Below are 15,733 nucleotides of genomic sequence, written 5' to 3'. Positions count from 1 at the left end.
CCACCTGTGAACTGGAACGGAAGTCGGGTGTGAACGGTGCCGACAGCATTTAACGTGCAGCCACCGTGACAATGTGTTACTGTCTGAAATGCGGAAGCAGATGTAAAAGGAGCCAGGCATTCATTTCTTATGAAAATACAAAACTGGATTTAATGATAGCTTATGTGCTTAGATAACATCCTATACACAAGTATAAAAACATAATTGCTAATAACAATACTGTAACATACAAGTACACTGTAAACAGTATATGTGCATACATGACGCCTGCGCCAAACAACAAATATGTGAGAAATTATTCTGCCAGCAAATGTATGAAAGGACCAAAAAAAAGAGCAGGATCACATCTTCATCAAGATTCTCACCATTAGATTTCACCAAACATTCAAAATGTTGGGCCGAGCTTTGAGATAACGACCAATTTGTTGTTCAACCTCCCACCAGTTAAATGTCTATATTCACTTTTAGATAGAGTTTTCTGTGGCCTAACTGTCTTAATCCAATATAAGCACATTAAAGATACCATGCTGACTAATGATTAAAACTGAAAACATGGACAGTTCGGGTTCATCGCATCGTCACAAGGCATGAATGGAATGTAGAGTAACCAGTAGATGTGTTTCACTTCATATTCTTACAAAAACGCTGATTTTCATGAATGGCTGGGGCAAAACAAGACAAGACTGCCTGAACAGAGTCCAATCTTTTGGCTCCACGTTCTGCGTGACAGCCGCTTCTCCTGAAATCCAAAGCTAAGTGCTGCATGGTGACGGCCTCTGACACCTGCTTAGAATGACGATACACCTTCATTTGGCCTCCAGCTGCTCCAGCAGTGGGTTCCCCTCGCCGTCCGGGGTTTTGATGCTGTCCGTCCTAACGATGCATGTCGGGCGATGGCGGTTGAGCAAGAGGATGAGCTGCTGTCGTTCCAGCTTCAGCTCTTCAATCTGGGCTTTCAGGTCAGAGTTTAGCATTTCTAGTCTCTCGGATTCCTGTGGGGGGAACAAGGAGGAAGAGGGCCATGATGGGTGGAAGTTGCATAAAGTTTGGGCTTTGGTCACACGTGTCACCTTTTGCAGATAATCTGTCCTCTCCTTCTTCTTGTTTCGACACCGAGCGGCAGCCACCTTGTTCTTCTCCCGTCGTCGTTTCCTCCTTTCTTCTTCTTCATCTCTCTACACACCAACACATACAAAAGAAATTTCAAGTCTTTTGTGGAAAAAGTGGAAAAAGACACCGTTGAGCGAGTCTCCAGTGCACTTTCTGATAACAAAGTCATCGCACGTCGCATTCGCAGTTCTCGGAGTATAAACAATTGCACACAGGAAATCTGATGTTTTATGAGGTCCCAAGACATGACACAGAAGCCTGTTTAACTCTTAAAAAGTTTGTTTATATTCTCATGTGAATATTTGACATGTATGCAAACAGAAATATATTGAAATCTATTTAGAAAATACAGAAGTTTCCCAGAGGGGTCGAGTCTTCAGTAAATACAGGCAAACAGCAACTGTAGATGCAAGTTACAGAAACAGGAAAGAACACCTCTGCTTTGATCATGAGCGACCTCTTCCCCAGGCTGTCCAGGAAATGCAGCGGAGACAGCATTGCGCCAAACTCATGCAGGTCACCATATTTCAGCTTGTCGGTCAACGTGGTGGCCGAGATCCCGGCCAGCGGTCCGAGGCTGGGCAGAGAGCCGGCTGTCACAGAGGGCTCCGGGATTTGTCCTGGCATCGCCTCAGACTTGGTCGTGACCACAGCTGAGGGAAAGAGGACCAGAGAGATGCAAAACTGGGTGTATTTCAACCTGACAGAGAAGCCAGTATTTTGCTGTAGTTATCTGTAATTAACTTTGTTTTAACAAAGATGACATTTCCCTTATTCTTTCTCCAAGGACAAATAATCCAATTTGACCAATGCAACTTTTCAACAAATGGATCTGCAAGATAAACAATGAAACAGCTGTCATGTGCCTAAAAAACTTAATTAAGGGAAAAAAAACATTTAAATAGGCCAAAAGACAAGAAGTGAGAAGTGAATGAACCGTGTAAGCCAAGAAACAGGAAATTACTGCAGCGGCTCAACAGATTTCCAGGACACATGATGCATCCAACAAACCTCTCCAAGGTCGATTAGTCAGAGAAACTGTGAGAAAGCTCACATTGCAAGCATGAGCAGAGAACCAGGAAAGCACCTTGTTCTAGAACTGTGAGGGCGGGCCTAGTGAGAAATGTATGATTTTAATTAAGTGCATGTAAATCAGAAATGATGAACGTGCAGTCCTGCGTGAGAACGATCAACACGAGATCCAAATTCTACTGTTACTTCACCAATTTGGCTTTCCGGTTTAAATGCAAATACCTGTATACAGCGGCGCAGTGTTTCAAACAAACAAACAAACAAACACTCATTGTTTTTAAGGTCCAGATGAATATTTTCTTTTTTAAAAAACGTGCAAAAACGCTTGAGCCGTGTTGAGGCATGCGTACTGAAGTGATTGGTCAACTTGAAAGCGGAAGTTTTTCTTTAGTGCGGCATTGTTCTTACGTAATTTTAGTCTTCCCACCAGAGAGCTGCAGTGAGAAAAGGTGACTATTGTCGCCTTTAATTGCCCAAGTTGAGACAAAATTCGAAGCACAGAGTAAAGGAACACTGTGTTCTTCAACGCTCCCTCCGTGCTTCAATGCAAACAAAAGACAAAACGGTCTGCAAGCAGTGTGCTCCCTGTGTGAGTACCACGGGTTCGAACTGCAGAAAAGTTCAAAAATAAATTCAGTTAGTTGATCAGCTCCATAAAACAGAAATCACCAGCGCTGTTCGGCTGCCGGACCTCGAAACTCTGCTGCTTGTGAGCCATGCGCGGCGCGCCAACGAGCCTTTTAGCATCCAAAAACACATTTGATCCTCGACTACTCGCGTTTTTCTTCGCGTACTGACCTGACTGTGATCCCAGGTGCAACGAATGTCCTCTTTTCTGCTCAGCCGGGGGTCGAGAGTAGATTTTAAAAAGTGGGAACCGTTGCATCAGCCCGATTTTCTTATAAACCTGATCCCGATATGGGAGGATTCGGGAATGCGGAACTCGGGCTATGCCATCCAAAAAACGTAAGCGGGGATGTAAAAGTGCATAGTGGGGGCAGAAGTAGGGAAGTCGCGCCGCTCCTCCCATAAAGAAGCGCCGAGGCTGCACGCTCCAACGACAGATTCTGGCTGAAAGAGGCGAAGCATGTGGAAATACAAAAAAAGCCCCTGCTACCAGGAAAGTGACCTCGTTTGCGCGTAAATCGATCTCAATCAGACTGAAAACGCCACTATGAACGTGTTTATTGTTAGTATTCTCCAGCAGCAGAGATTAAGCAGTCAATGCTCATATAGTCACTTGAGTTTTAACAAATGAGTCAAAACCTGAGAGGTACAAAAATAAATCATAAGTTACATCTCCAGAAGATATAGCACGTAGGATGTTTTCATGGAAAACTTTCAATGAGGTCGAACCACAGTTGATGACGTCGAGGTATAGATTATTATCATATGATCCATTTGTAAATACATCATTTACAGCAATTAGGTACACTACGCACAACAAAACACAAACCATACTGCAACATTAATGTCAACGTCACATCTCAAATCTAGTAACAGATCACATATAGAAGCTTTGTCTGTTTTTTTTTTTTTTTAGTTGTGTTTATTTTGCATGCATTTACAAAGGTTATCCTGCCTCCAGTCCCTCCTGTGATAGCCATGCTTGCAGCTTCAGCTCTCAGTTAGCTGCGCAGCCGAAGATCTCATACGCTTGTTTCCGTTCCGATGTGCTGTGGCGTGTGTTTCCGTGTCCGTCAGTACCCCAGTTCTGCGGATTATAAGGCCAGGAGAGTCGGGGAGTTGAGGATGTCGACTGATTCAGATTTGCCCCCTAGGCCTTTGTGGCCATCTAATTCCTCTGCCAGAGAGTCCAGCTCGGCACAGGAGAACGTGAACACGGACAGGTAGTTGCTGCAGGTGGGGGTAGAGGTCACCACCGGAGTGCTGAGGGGCTCCAGGTCGCCAGAAACTGACTTGTACAGGGTCTCCCAGTCCGAGACCCCGAGGGAGCCGCTCAGGTCTATGTCTGGCACGGAGCGAGCCGTCTCCAAAGAGGTTTTCTCCTCCAAACTGGGCAGCATGTTTTCCAATAACCCCTCCTTTATGTCCAGCGAGGGTTCCAGATCGCAGATGTTTACTTCAGCACTGGCGCACAACAGTATATTGGAGTTCCCAGAGATGGCTGTGGACGGATCGCTGGGGATTTCCATGTCCTGGAGCGAAGGTGCTTCCTGGGCACCATCCTCTGGAAGCCTGTCTTCCTCTGGACTCTGCGTTATCTCCGCCGGCTCGTGGAAAATCGATTCCAGCTCCTCTGACATCTGGCACATGGGCTTGTGTGTGGCGAGGATGAACTCCAGCCGCTCCTTCTCTTTGAGCAGGTTGGCTATTTCCGTCTCCAGGGCGGCTTTTTCCTCTTCCAGCTTGTCCGTCTCCTAGAGATCCACATCCGTCAGCATCCATGTTGGAAAACACACAAACAGTGGGCGCGAGTGACAGCACGACTGTTTACTTACAGCTTGCAGCGTGTCTGTGAGTTCCCTCCGCCTGTTGCGGCACTTTGCTGCAGCCATTTTATTCCTCTCCCTCCTTATCCTTTTTTTCTCTTCCTCCTCTGGAGACAGCTGGGAGGGAAGAGAAATAGCTCAGTTATTGCCCTGGAGAAGCCAGCCATTTCATCCGCCTCTAATCTGCTAAATCCGTCACCAGCACAGCCTTTGAAAAATGGCAAACGCATGTTTCCCTGCAATGCATCTAAAAATAGACCATTGTTGCACACTCGGTGTGACCTGAATATAAATTGAGAGCCTATGGAAGGCGCGCGGGGCTAGAGGATGCACGATAGGGCTGACGGGAAACAAAGCAGTCTGCATCGACGCCACGGGATGCTCTGTCCATCGTCAGGTAGGGGTGATCCGCTCAAACCTACCTGCTCCGCTTTGCCCTTTTTGAAAGCATTTTTCCCTTTATTCCCGCCCTCTTTGGGTGTTGCCTGGCGAGAGCTTTGCGGCTCATTGGCTTGCTTGCTGCCCAGCGATGGGGAGACAGATGTAATAATTGTAGGCTGGACCATCCACTGGAAGTCTGGGGTAGAGGAAATCGCAGTGACTGTTGGAACAAATGGAGTGTCTTCAACAGTCATGTCTGGGCAGAGCTCCTAAAGAGAGGAAATAGATGACAATCATATTATGCCTTTTTAAAACACATAAGTATATTCCTTTTTTCCCCACGTTTGAAATGTAATCTTTTTATTTTTGCGGCGGCTGATGAAAATCATAACCAACACGTTTATATTAAGGTCAGCCGTCATGTGTATTCTTCAAAAACACCCGACCAGAAATAGCCTTCTCCGGATCAATATTTGACTTTTTCTTTGTTTCTGACGTCAACACTGACGCAGGGATGCTGTGGAGTCTCCTGAATGGATTTATTTTTCTCAATGAACCGCTGCATTGACACGCTCACATCTGGTCCCAGGACGCCGGGATCACAGCGACGCGTCCGACGCTGGCTCCGTGTCACATTCCCAGCTGCGTTCGCGTCTGCTGCCAGTCATATCAGGGACGTGTCCAACATGACGTTCCAGAGCGCGCACGGTTAATTAAAACGTTATTAAGCGACCCCCCCTCCCCCCTCAAGAGAGAGAACGCTTATTATGTAAATATCATCACGGGAGGTAGTTAAGTGCGTCTTTAATGTCGAAGTCGAACCATTCGTACCTTTTCAGTGATCTCTGACGAAGACGCCGGAGAGCTCGCCTCCTCTGGCGTCTTTTGGAAAAGTGTCCCGGGAGGAGACTCTGTCCGGCAGGTGGGAGACACTGACTCCATGTCAGGCGTCAAGATATGAGCCAAGATGTCACAGGGGGGTAAAAAAACACGAGTCCTGATCAATGCCAAATATGACTGTGGCCTACCACTGAAAGGAAGGGTACGGGTTTCTTCTCCAGGTATTCACCTGGTAACTGAATGACTAGAATGCAAGCCCCTCCTTTTATGCTCTGCTAGAATTTTATGAATGAACCAAGACTGTACCATCTGTTCAAGGGGTGGGGGGGAGAAGGACTGACAATGGTTCGGGGGGAAGCAGCATTGTTTTGATCATTCTTTCGGTTGTACGTTTCATCATTTGAAATATGGTTCATAAACGCGACAGCATCTGAAGGTGCACACGGGTCGGGAGACGTGTTGGGTTTCCTTGGCACCCAGAACGATCGGTTTCATTTCAAGGCAATATGGGATGAAAACGTGAGTTTATCTATAAATAAAGTGCACAGGCTTGTTCTCGTTATTAAAGAAAATTACCGTAATGCATTCATTTTATTTTTTTCAAAAAGGTCTTCATATGTCTTTAAATATCTAACAACACGTCTCTTTCAAAATGCATATTCATTGTTGTGGAAATGTGTTTATTTATTTTTAGATAAATGGCTATCTTTTCAGAAGACATTGTTTTAGGACTTAGCTAGCCGGAGTTTGCAAAAAAAAAAAAAAAGAATTCAGAGCTATATGCAGATCTAAAAAAGGAGAGAATGACACTGAATTGTTTACTGGGGGAGGGAGGGTGAACATGTGGGGGCGGCAGACACACGTGACTTAAGGCGGAACCGAAGGGAGCGGAACTGTAAACGAGAACAGAAGGAGGCGGGGAAAATTCTGACAGGAGGAACAGCAGCGTCACCTTCACTTACCGTCACTCAGCATGGCAAGAGTTTATGCTCTCCTTTTAATACCGGTTCTGTCAGACATCGGGTTCGCCATTAATTTCCATTTGCCGGTAAATAGCGTGAAATGCCTGTACGAGGACACCCAGGAGACGTGCTGTTCGCAGGCGAGTACGAGCTCAGTGATGAGCCGAGAACTACAACCGACCTGAAGGTACGCGAACGTCTCACAGCAGTGACATATGGCAACGTTTACCCTGGCAAAAAGAAAACAAAATTAATTGTTCAATGAAAATAGGTTTTGGATCATTAATAAATGAACACCCTGTCCTTCAGTTGAGTTTTTTTTTAGATAAACGGCTTAAAGATGTACAATAAACTCTTATTTTGAAGGGGCCTGTGGGCAATAAATCAAATATCTTTTGACCTAGTAATGTGGAACCACTCGTGTGGAATATTCACTTATACCATTTCACTGTATTTCACTGAAGCTTAAACAAAATGTACCAAGACACATTTAATCAAGATTCATTATGCAGATGTTCCATTCTGGATTTGCCGCTACATTATTCTATTATTCTCTTACTTCTTTCCTCAGATCATTGATTCTAAAGGCTTCTTGTTGTACATCAGGCAGAATGCCACAAAAGGGAGATTCTCATTCACAACAGAAAAGCAGGACAAATTTGACCTATGCTTCTACAGCAGGTCTCCAATGGGTACGATTCTTGGCAAAACCTGTAACTCAAGATATTAGAATAATATAAACTTTGGTCGGTAGTAGAGTAATTGTATTGAGAAACAAAATCACACTATAAATATTGGTCACCAGGCAGCGGAAAAGTCCCAGATCAAATGGTCAAACTAAATGTGAAGAGTGGCGTGGAAGCACAAGACCGCAAAGGGGTGAGTTTTGGTATAGGATTAAATTTATGACAGAAGTGAGGATGTCACAGTTGTCCCAATTTTACTGTCAGACTGAAAACTGGGAGAAACTGACTCCGCTTGAAGCAAAGATGAAGGAGATTGAGCAGCTTGCGCAGTCCATCGCAGAGAGCTCTGTCTTGTTCATGAAACGGAAGGAAGAAATGGAATCCACCAACGGTAAATCTTTAAGTGAATATGTGCTCCGCAAAAGAAAAGTAAATTTACTCACCACTCGCTTGCATCTATTCCAGTTCTAAGACAAACACAGTATCTTCCCTGGTAGAGCTCTGAACTTGTAAAGCAAAGAACACTCGATCTAAGTGACTGAAGTAGAACTAAATAAATGTCTCAACACCTTGTGGTGTGGGACACACCAGAGATATTCCTATTTTATGTTGCCATCTGTAGCGCTTCTCCCTTTTGTCTCCAACAGCTTCCACCAACAGTCGAGTGCTGTTCCTCAGCATCATCTCCATGGCCTGTCTGAGCGCAGTGGCCCTCTGGCAAGTTTTCTATTTGAAACGCTTCTTCAAGACAAGGAAGCTAATTGAGTGAATGTTACTGCTCATTCTTAAAAAGACTTGAGATTCTAACCATTTCCATGGTCACTACAGTCTGTCTTTGTATTTCTGATGGTACATTTTTCTATATTATTGTTCTTATTTATTTTTTCTGTATTGTTGTGGGAATCTACAGTTGCTTCTTTTTTAAATAAAGCCAGGTTTGGGTTACGAGTTTTGAAACATTTAATGGAATTTTAAAGGAAAAGTACATCAATAAATAAACATTTTAAAATAAAGTAGACACCGACTTATTTATTTCCATACAGTTGCCATGCTTTATACATTCTTCTCAGCTTTTGGAGGTTGGGCCTCTGCAGTTCCTGCAAGGAAAACAACACTTAGTCTCCATCAGATTGCTGCAGTGAACAATAGTTCCAATGGTACGTTTAGCAACCAGCCATGTCTGACGGAGCAGAGCAGCACCTTCTGGTCTTTGTCCAGATGGAGGATGTCAACTAAAGGGGCGATGGATGGGCGGCCATGAGCACACTGGAATGGCAACTGGCAGGAGGACAAGGAAGCCACCAAGCTGTGACATTCGTCTTTGCTCAGGCTGTCGTTGAATTTGATGGCACCTGTTGGATGCATGTAAATTCATGTTTTTTGTACTTATTTCATAGAAATTTGTATTAATGAAATTAAAGCTGAAGAAAAAATGCATTTACCATGACATGCTAGTGATGCTAGCACCTTCAGCACAGTGAGAGGCAGAGTTCCTCTAACTCTGCCAGTGGAGCGAAGTAACTGAGACAAAATAAAATAGAAAAAGATTGTCACTATTACTTATTTATTTACACTTATTTATTAGTACTTAAAAAACAATCTTTCTTGACTCACATCAAGCTGCTCTTGAAGATATTCCTGGTGTGTGATGACAGAGAGGAAACAGTGTTAAGGACGCAACAGTCACTACTGATCATTTTAATAATGGTCTGAGTCAAGCCGGGTTTTCCATGACCACCTTCACATGGAAATGGTGGAGATTTCTGCCCCTGACCAATCACAAATTTGAGTTTTCTGCAGGAAATTAGCAGAATGCAGGCCAATCAAAAAGATTACAGACACATCAGAGAAGAATTCCCATATATAATCCCACTCAGTTGTGGATGCCAAATACAGGAAGTGCCTTCCTTTTAGGCCTGCAAGGTTTTATGATTGAACCAAGACTGTACCATGTGGAAGAGGGGAAGGGTGGATCAGGCTGACGACATTCCAAAGTTACAAAGCATTATTTTGAAACGTGAATTATATTACATCGCTGCAAACAAGTCACAGCCAAGCTTCTTCTATAAGAGGACCTTCCTGTTTAGAAATAAAAGCTTAAAATTTATGTGGGGTGAGAATTATCATTCATAATCATTTCTAAAATAGAATACATCGTCTTCTGGTGTTGGAGTGGCTGTTCAGTACGTGTCTTCAGGATGATTTATCGTTGTAGCCACTTTGCAAGACTGAAAACCTTAATAAACGGGCTACAGTTGGTCTGAATTTGTCTCACCTCAACAATAGGCCTGATGACAGACAGTCTGCCCCGTCGCAGCTCATTGCTCTCCTTTTCCGTAAAGCACACTGGTACCTTCCCGACCAAAATCTGTGGTTCTTCTGCTTGTGGGAACTTCACTTCTAAGCCTAAACGTTGTAAATGCGGCTGGAAAGACCTGTAGCAAGTACAACCACAAATACATCAGCAGCCAGGTAACGAGGGAGCCGTGTCTATTTCACCTGTTGACTTCATACAAATTCATATGTGTGGGTTCTACTTATAATGCACGTTACAAGATACAAGAAAATAAAAGATCAGGGAATTAAAAATCACTGTGCTAAGATGTAGGAGGGCGAGGGGACACTGGGCTGCGTCACTGTGCCCACTCATTCTGTCAACTTTATTGCTATCATTGCTCAAGCTGCTGCTCTACATCACAGATGAGGTCCAACCTGTTGAAGAACCACAGCAGTGAAGGCAAATATACCTGAACAGCCTCAGCTCCTCTTCTGTTACACTGATCTCAAGTGGAGGTAAAATGGAAGATGAGCACAGACGTCTCTCCCCCGGAGCAGCTGGATCGTCCTCATAGGAGTCTATATTAGACCACCAAACTCATTCATTTGTTTAAACTGCAACGTTGCTCGTTTGGATTATTGGATTGGAGCTTTTTTTTTTACCTGCAATTAAATTTTCTAGTCGAACTCTCTCATGTGCAGCGTGTTGATCCACCAGCACAAGCAGGTTTCCTGGACATTTGGTATAAATACCGCAGTTTTTTCATTAAAATGAAAGAGAAAATGACAAAAACAGCACAGCTCGACCCTTTACCTTCAGAGTCAGGGAAGTCTGTAGTCTGGCTATCTTTGGTGCTAATAAGGCACGCAAGAAATTTCTTATCAACTTGATGGATGACCTAAACATACAGTATAGTAATGACTTCAATGCATATTGAAGGGGGATAATACCACCATTATTAGACAGAAACTTTGCTGGAATAATAGGAGAAGGTCTGCCTTCATTGAGTGAATCATGGCCTTAGAGAAACGGTATGGATAGAGGACGTTGTGGATCTTCACGGTCAGTCCGTCCGCTTGCTGCCGCGATATGTCCAACCCAACCTGTCAACATAGGCCAGCTCTTAATGACAAATAAACAAAACAGGGTCAATGTTACAACATATAAATGAGCAGAAAGCATTTGAGCCTTCTTTACCGTAGGAGGTCGGACGAAAACGGGGTTATTCCACTTAGAGTACAGTGTGGTTAGTGAGTTAAAGCTGCTGCCGTTGGTGCCTGAAAAGCAGTTTGGATGTAAACATGACTGAAACAGACTTCATTTTGAGAAACCTTTGTTAGACCTCCAAAAGCTTGTCCTGAGTGGATGCTACCTTTGCCATCAAGCCTGGCGTTAATCACTCTCGCACTCCTGGATTTGGGTACAAAGGGCAACACTAGATCCCTCTGAAACGGGTAACACTTGTATTCCATCCCTACAGTTTGAGGCACAAGAACAAGGTTTTCTTCAGGAACTTAATGTCACACAAAAACACTACAAACTCACCCATTTCAGAGATGACATTCACTGCCATGTTGGTGATGTCAGACGTGCACTGCACTTCAGTTTCCTCCTGAGGTTGGTCCTCATAGCGGCTGAGCCCGGTAACTTTGTTAACAGAAACCATCTTTCCCAAAGAGGTATCGTAGTGAAGAAGCCAGTCACCAGCTGTGGTACGTTCCTCTTTTTCAGACAGCTGAAAATTGGCACTGCATCCTGGGACTGGCTCAGGACTAAAATGGGGATCGCTGTTATTATTGACATCTTGGAGGGAATCTGTCCTGGAGGAATGTTCCATCCCTTGAGGGATTTTAATGCTGTGTTGTTTCATACAGCAAAGTTTGGCAGCTAAAGATTTTTTGCCTCCCACCTGGACCGTTAGAGTCGGGCTACAGAGGCCTTTCGAGCTCTTCTCTGCTCCTAAAGGACCCGTAGCGTCATTTAAAGGAGCATTTCTCTGAGTAGTCACTTCAGGTGCTCGTTTCAGGTTTTCAGGTTTACCGTACACTCTTCTGAACTGTTCCAGAGATCCGGGTTCTTTTCTCAAAAACACCCTCGGACAGGTGGAAATTTTGGGAATTTTCAAAGGAATGGCAGGAGCAAAGTCTTGGGTTGGAGTCTGACACGCTCTGTCACAGTCTGGATGCAGGGAGATTTTACGTTTGAAGGCAAATGACTCGTCTTTGCTTTTCAGTAGCTGCGCTTGTTGCTGATGTACTGACATGTTAATCTGGGATGGATCTGGAGCCTGCAGACATTCATGAATATATGGATCGGAAAGACTTATCTTTCCAGTACTTCTCTGTTTTTCTGTGTCCTGACAAGCTGGTAACATCTGTTTAATAATATTACAGTTGTTCACGGTCTCTATGTTGCTGGGTGAAGCTGTATAGTTCGGTGTTATATTCCTCTCTTCTTCTAAAATTGTTATTAGTTGTTCTTCGGGTTTGCTAAAAGCTGCTCTCTTTCCTCCAAAATTGTTGGGATCACAGACAGGTTCCAGTTTCAGAGGATCACTTTGTGGCTCCTTTCCACATTCGCTGGTTATTTCTTTGCTCTTAACCGGCTCCAAATGAGCGGTTCTCTCTTCCGTTTCAGTCTTTTCCTCACAGTTCATCAAACCAGACTCAGCACAAAAGCTCCCGTCGGTTTTGCTCTTACGATGAACAGAATCAGATGCTAGTTTCATTCCAATGTCATAATCTGTCAGAGAAACATTGCTAACTGCTTGTTGACCAGTTCCAGTGACGTGCCGTTCTTGGTCCGTCGTATCAATGTTTAAAAATTTGTAGTTAAAAGAGTCTTCATCTTGGGAAACTACAGTCAAATTCTCCCTTTTCAGGAAGCTTTTGACTGCCTCTTCTACACAAGTCAACACACCATCCCAGTCTTTGAACTCTATTAATGTCTTGGCAGGTTCAAGACTTATGTCATACTCTGAACAACAGCATTTGATATTGAGGACGTACACTCCATGCAACTCCTGGCTCCGTTTGTTCTTTGGACTCCCGACCGATTGCTCACCACCATCATTTTTCTGATTTGTGCTTGGTTTGCGGAGGAGAAAGTTTATCAGTTTATGGATCCGCGTTTTAAGCAGGAGCCTCTCATTCACGTACAAGAACTGTGAGCTGTTGTTGTAATGACCCTCGCGGCCAATGTGTCCTACAACACTGAAGCGTCCATGAGTAAAATTGACCTCGCCAAGCTTCTGGGCTCGATGGAGGCCGTGAATCTGGACAAATCTGTGGTAGGTGTTTTTGGCTTTAGGAAGCTGCACGAGCATTGTTGCCGTGCAGTCATTCTTTAGGGTAAAAGACACAGAAGGGTGCATGAGAGAAATGGCTTCTACTCTGTGGCGGATCCGCTCCCCCTCCAGCACAGGGTCCAACCTCTTCCTCCGGACTGGCATGTTGTAGAAGAAGTTACAAAGGACAACAGTTGTCCCTGCAGACGGCCTTGACTTCTCAGCTTCGTATACCTCCATACCTTTGCCATCTTTAAAGATTTTGACGTGAGTCTTGAGTGACGATTTCGTCCGGGATGAGATTTCAACGAGCGTTGCTAAAGACACTAAACTGGCCAGAGCTTCCCCTCTGAAGCCATACCAGCTGAGGTTGTCCAGGTCTTCGACCCGGTAGCATTTGCTGGTGTGGTACCTGTTGCCCACGCAGTCCATACTGTCAGCGTCCATCCCGTTCCCATTGTCAATCACCTGCACTTTGAACGCCTCCATGTCCATTCGGACGCCCACACAGGTCGCCTCGGCATCGATGCTGTTGAGGATCAGCTCCTCCACGCACTGCTGAAGCGAGGGGATGGTAACACCGGACCGGAGCTTCCCTTGGACCTCTACAGGCAGGCATTTAATGGCGGTATCCATTCAATTTAGTCAGCTCGATACCTTAACTTAACTACCATCGCAGTTGTAGCTAGCGAACAGCTTAATACTGGCGTGTGAGTCTTTTAGTAACTTGTTACTAGTAGATAAAATTATTTCACAAGGATACATTTTAAATAAAAATCCATTAAGCAGAATTCATGAAACATATTTCAAGCATAAGATATCAAAACATCTCAAGCGACTGTTTACAATCAACGAGTAAAATCAAGAGGGGCTAGTCAAGCCGATTAAGAGGGACTAATGTGTATGTTAGCATTTCAAACAGCGCCACCTGCTGATCGGAAGGACTCATGACACCCCCCTTTATTTTGTTTGTTGTCTCTTTTTACCATTTTCATTTTAAAATTGTACAAAACAATCTTAAGTTAAAGCCAATAGTTTTATGTCTGAATGAAAGTTTCGATGTCCCTTCTGTATCTCCTCCACAGTAAGACAGATAAAGCAATTTAAAAGTGTTCTGTATCTATTTCAACAATGCCAAACCCCAGTCTCTACCCAGGCTGCTGCAAAGGTCAGTGCCTCCCAAAATATGGCAGCAGCACCCCTACAATTACTAATATAAACTCACAAATATGAATATAAAATTGTAAATATCAGATACTTCCATAATGTTAAATGTGTTCAGCATGAAAAACCACCTCATCATGTTGTTCGATGTTCCTTCTACAACATTAATTTCCTGTTGCCAATTTGAAATAATAAAAACAATGGCAGGTATTTTTGTCTTTTAATTGCATCTATTTTTTATATTACATACTGTTCAACCAAAATGCTTGATAAACACTCAGTTGCAATTCGCAAGAATATTCATCAGTAATCAGTACTGGTGTATTGCTGAGATACTGGTACATTGATGTTGACAAATTTAAGCTATACGATCAAAAAGATGAAAATTTGATGGGCATATGACATCTCTTCAACCTTATTCTTGTACTCTTGCTTCACATCAAACTAAAGCACCTCACTCAACAAGGTTTGTAACAGTACCATTGTAACACAATTCAAAATACACCCCATCCTGAACACAGGCTTAAAAAAAATGTAAACTTAGTGCTAGAACTCCCAAAGCTTCCTCACAGGAATTTAAAAAAACAAAATCACAATACATCTGTCCTTTCTTGTTTCAGTAAAATTTGACATTATAAATAAAAACCATGCTTTCACAATAAAAACTCCGAGATCATTTAAATGTGATGTGACACATGGCCTTACGTATCTTCCAGAGTTTGAGACTTGATCTACACACGTTTGTTGTTAATCATATGAGGTTTATTCTCAAGAAGATAAACAAATAAATAAATAAATAAATGAGTTAAGTTATTTTACTATGTTAAATGAGGAGTGTTCTAGACTGGCAACTGTCTTTTCGTTTTTGAACTCTGCTTTGTTTATTTGTGAACTTGGACTCCCAGTGGATCTCAGCCAATTTTGCATTTCTTGCACTTTACTGCGGGGCCCTTGTAGCTGCCCCTGAACTGTTCCTGCAGCTGTGTTCTGGACCCATCCAACAAGGCCAAGTTTTTTCCCTTCAGCCTGGAAAAGAAATGAATTACAACAGTCACTCCCTACTCCCTGAAAATAGCTTCAAGTGTATAGTAACGATGCAGCAATTGTTTGATTGACATCCAAGTTAGGCTACAATCAAGTGCTTATGCAAAAGCAATGTCCCTTTCCTACATTGCTGTCATGCCAACCACCATTCTGTACTTCACAGTATTTGTAGAGACTCTTGTAGCAAATATAGATTAATTATTAGTCTCGGGACTCCAAGCATTTATTTAACTATTCAACTATAATGTCTAGCTTGATTTAACCCGCACTCACTTGAGTGTATTTCCGAAAAAATACACCTTGTACTCTGCCAAAAATTTCATAATCCACAGAAATCAGGTCTTCCTTGGACATGTCGGACCTACAGAAAAAGGACAAAAGGTACTAGATACTATAGACTATAGGTACGATAGATGTCTTGGAGTACATTAAGGACACACTATGCAACGAAATCTTCTCTTCTATGCAACGAAACTACACAGTAACAATATGCTACG

At 43.4% G+C, this 15,733-nt stretch overlaps 4 protein-coding genes across 7 annotated transcripts; 1 reads left to right on the top strand and 3 right to left on the bottom strand.

Annotated features, from left to right (window-relative positions):
* Positions 1-123: 123 nt before the first annotated feature.
* On the bottom strand, positions 124-3,155 carry jdp2a (Jun dimerization protein 2a). 2 transcript variants are annotated; one of them, XM_057059449.1, is made up of 4 exons: positions 2,941-3,155; positions 1,546-1,763; positions 1,071-1,175; positions 124-992 (listed from the first exon to the last, which is right to left on the bottom strand). In XM_057059449.1, the coding sequence occupies exons 1-4, from the start codon at positions 3,026-3,028 to the stop codon at positions 807-809; spliced, it is 597 nt and encodes a 198-aa protein (XP_056915429.1). In that variant the 5' UTR covers positions 3,029-3,155; the 3' UTR covers positions 124-806. The 2 variants fall into 2 exon arrangements, with proteins under 2 accessions (XP_056915429.1, XP_056915430.1); XM_057059450.1 differs by lacking the exon at positions 2,941-3,155 and adding an exon at positions 2,551-2,923.
* A 155-nt stretch (positions 3,156-3,310) lies between these two features.
* On the bottom strand, positions 3,311-6,090 carry fosaa (v-fos FBJ murine osteosarcoma viral oncogene homolog Aa). Its single transcript, XM_057059447.1, has 4 exons — positions 5,808-6,090; positions 5,018-5,245; positions 4,605-4,712; positions 3,311-4,523 (listed from the first exon to the last, which is right to left on the bottom strand). The coding sequence occupies exons 1-4, from the start codon at positions 5,916-5,918 to the stop codon at positions 3,864-3,866; spliced, it is 1,107 nt and encodes a 368-aa protein (XP_056915427.1). The 5' UTR covers positions 5,919-6,090; the 3' UTR covers positions 3,311-3,863.
* Positions 6,091-6,723: 633 nt separating this feature from the next.
* On the top strand, positions 6,724-8,480 carry LOC130540369 (transmembrane emp24 domain-containing protein 10-like). The gene is made up of 5 exons (XM_057059456.1): positions 6,724-6,965; positions 7,350-7,470; positions 7,584-7,657; positions 7,729-7,855; positions 8,112-8,480. Exons 1-5 carry the CDS (start codon positions 6,879-6,881, stop codon positions 8,231-8,233), a joined length of 531 nt encoding a protein of 176 aa, XP_056915436.1. The 5' UTR covers positions 6,724-6,878; the 3' UTR covers positions 8,234-8,480.
* On the bottom strand, positions 8,407-13,904 carry mlh3 (mutL homolog 3 (E. coli)). Of its 3 annotated transcripts, none has more exons than XM_057059439.1 (12): positions 11,288-13,902; positions 11,115-11,216; positions 10,940-11,019; positions 10,741-10,845; positions 10,556-10,640; positions 10,405-10,473; positions 10,212-10,320; positions 9,740-9,899; positions 9,079-9,102; positions 8,907-8,985; positions 8,665-8,816; positions 8,407-8,561 (listed from the first exon to the last, which is right to left on the bottom strand). In XM_057059439.1, the coding sequence occupies exons 1-12, from the start codon at positions 13,662-13,664 to the stop codon at positions 8,490-8,492; spliced, it is 3,414 nt and encodes a 1,137-aa protein (XP_056915419.1). In that variant the 5' UTR covers positions 13,665-13,902; the 3' UTR covers positions 8,407-8,489. The 3 variants fall into 3 exon arrangements, 2 of the variants coding, with proteins under 2 accessions (XP_056915419.1, XP_056915420.1); XR_008954426.1 differs by having other exon boundaries at positions 8,474-8,561; positions 9,079-9,258; positions 11,288-13,904; XM_057059440.1 differs by lacking the exon at positions 11,115-11,216.
* Positions 13,905-15,733: the final 1,829 nt, after the last annotated feature.

This window comes from Takifugu flavidus, chromosome 16 (assembly GCF_003711565.1).
Source record: "Takifugu flavidus isolate HTHZ2018 chromosome 16, ASM371156v2, whole genome shotgun sequence".
Lineage (NCBI taxonomy): Eukaryota > Metazoa > Chordata > Actinopteri > Tetraodontiformes > Tetraodontidae > Takifugu > Takifugu flavidus.
Note: the sequence above shows the minus strand (reverse complement) of the source record. Positions and strands in the feature narration are given on the sequence as shown.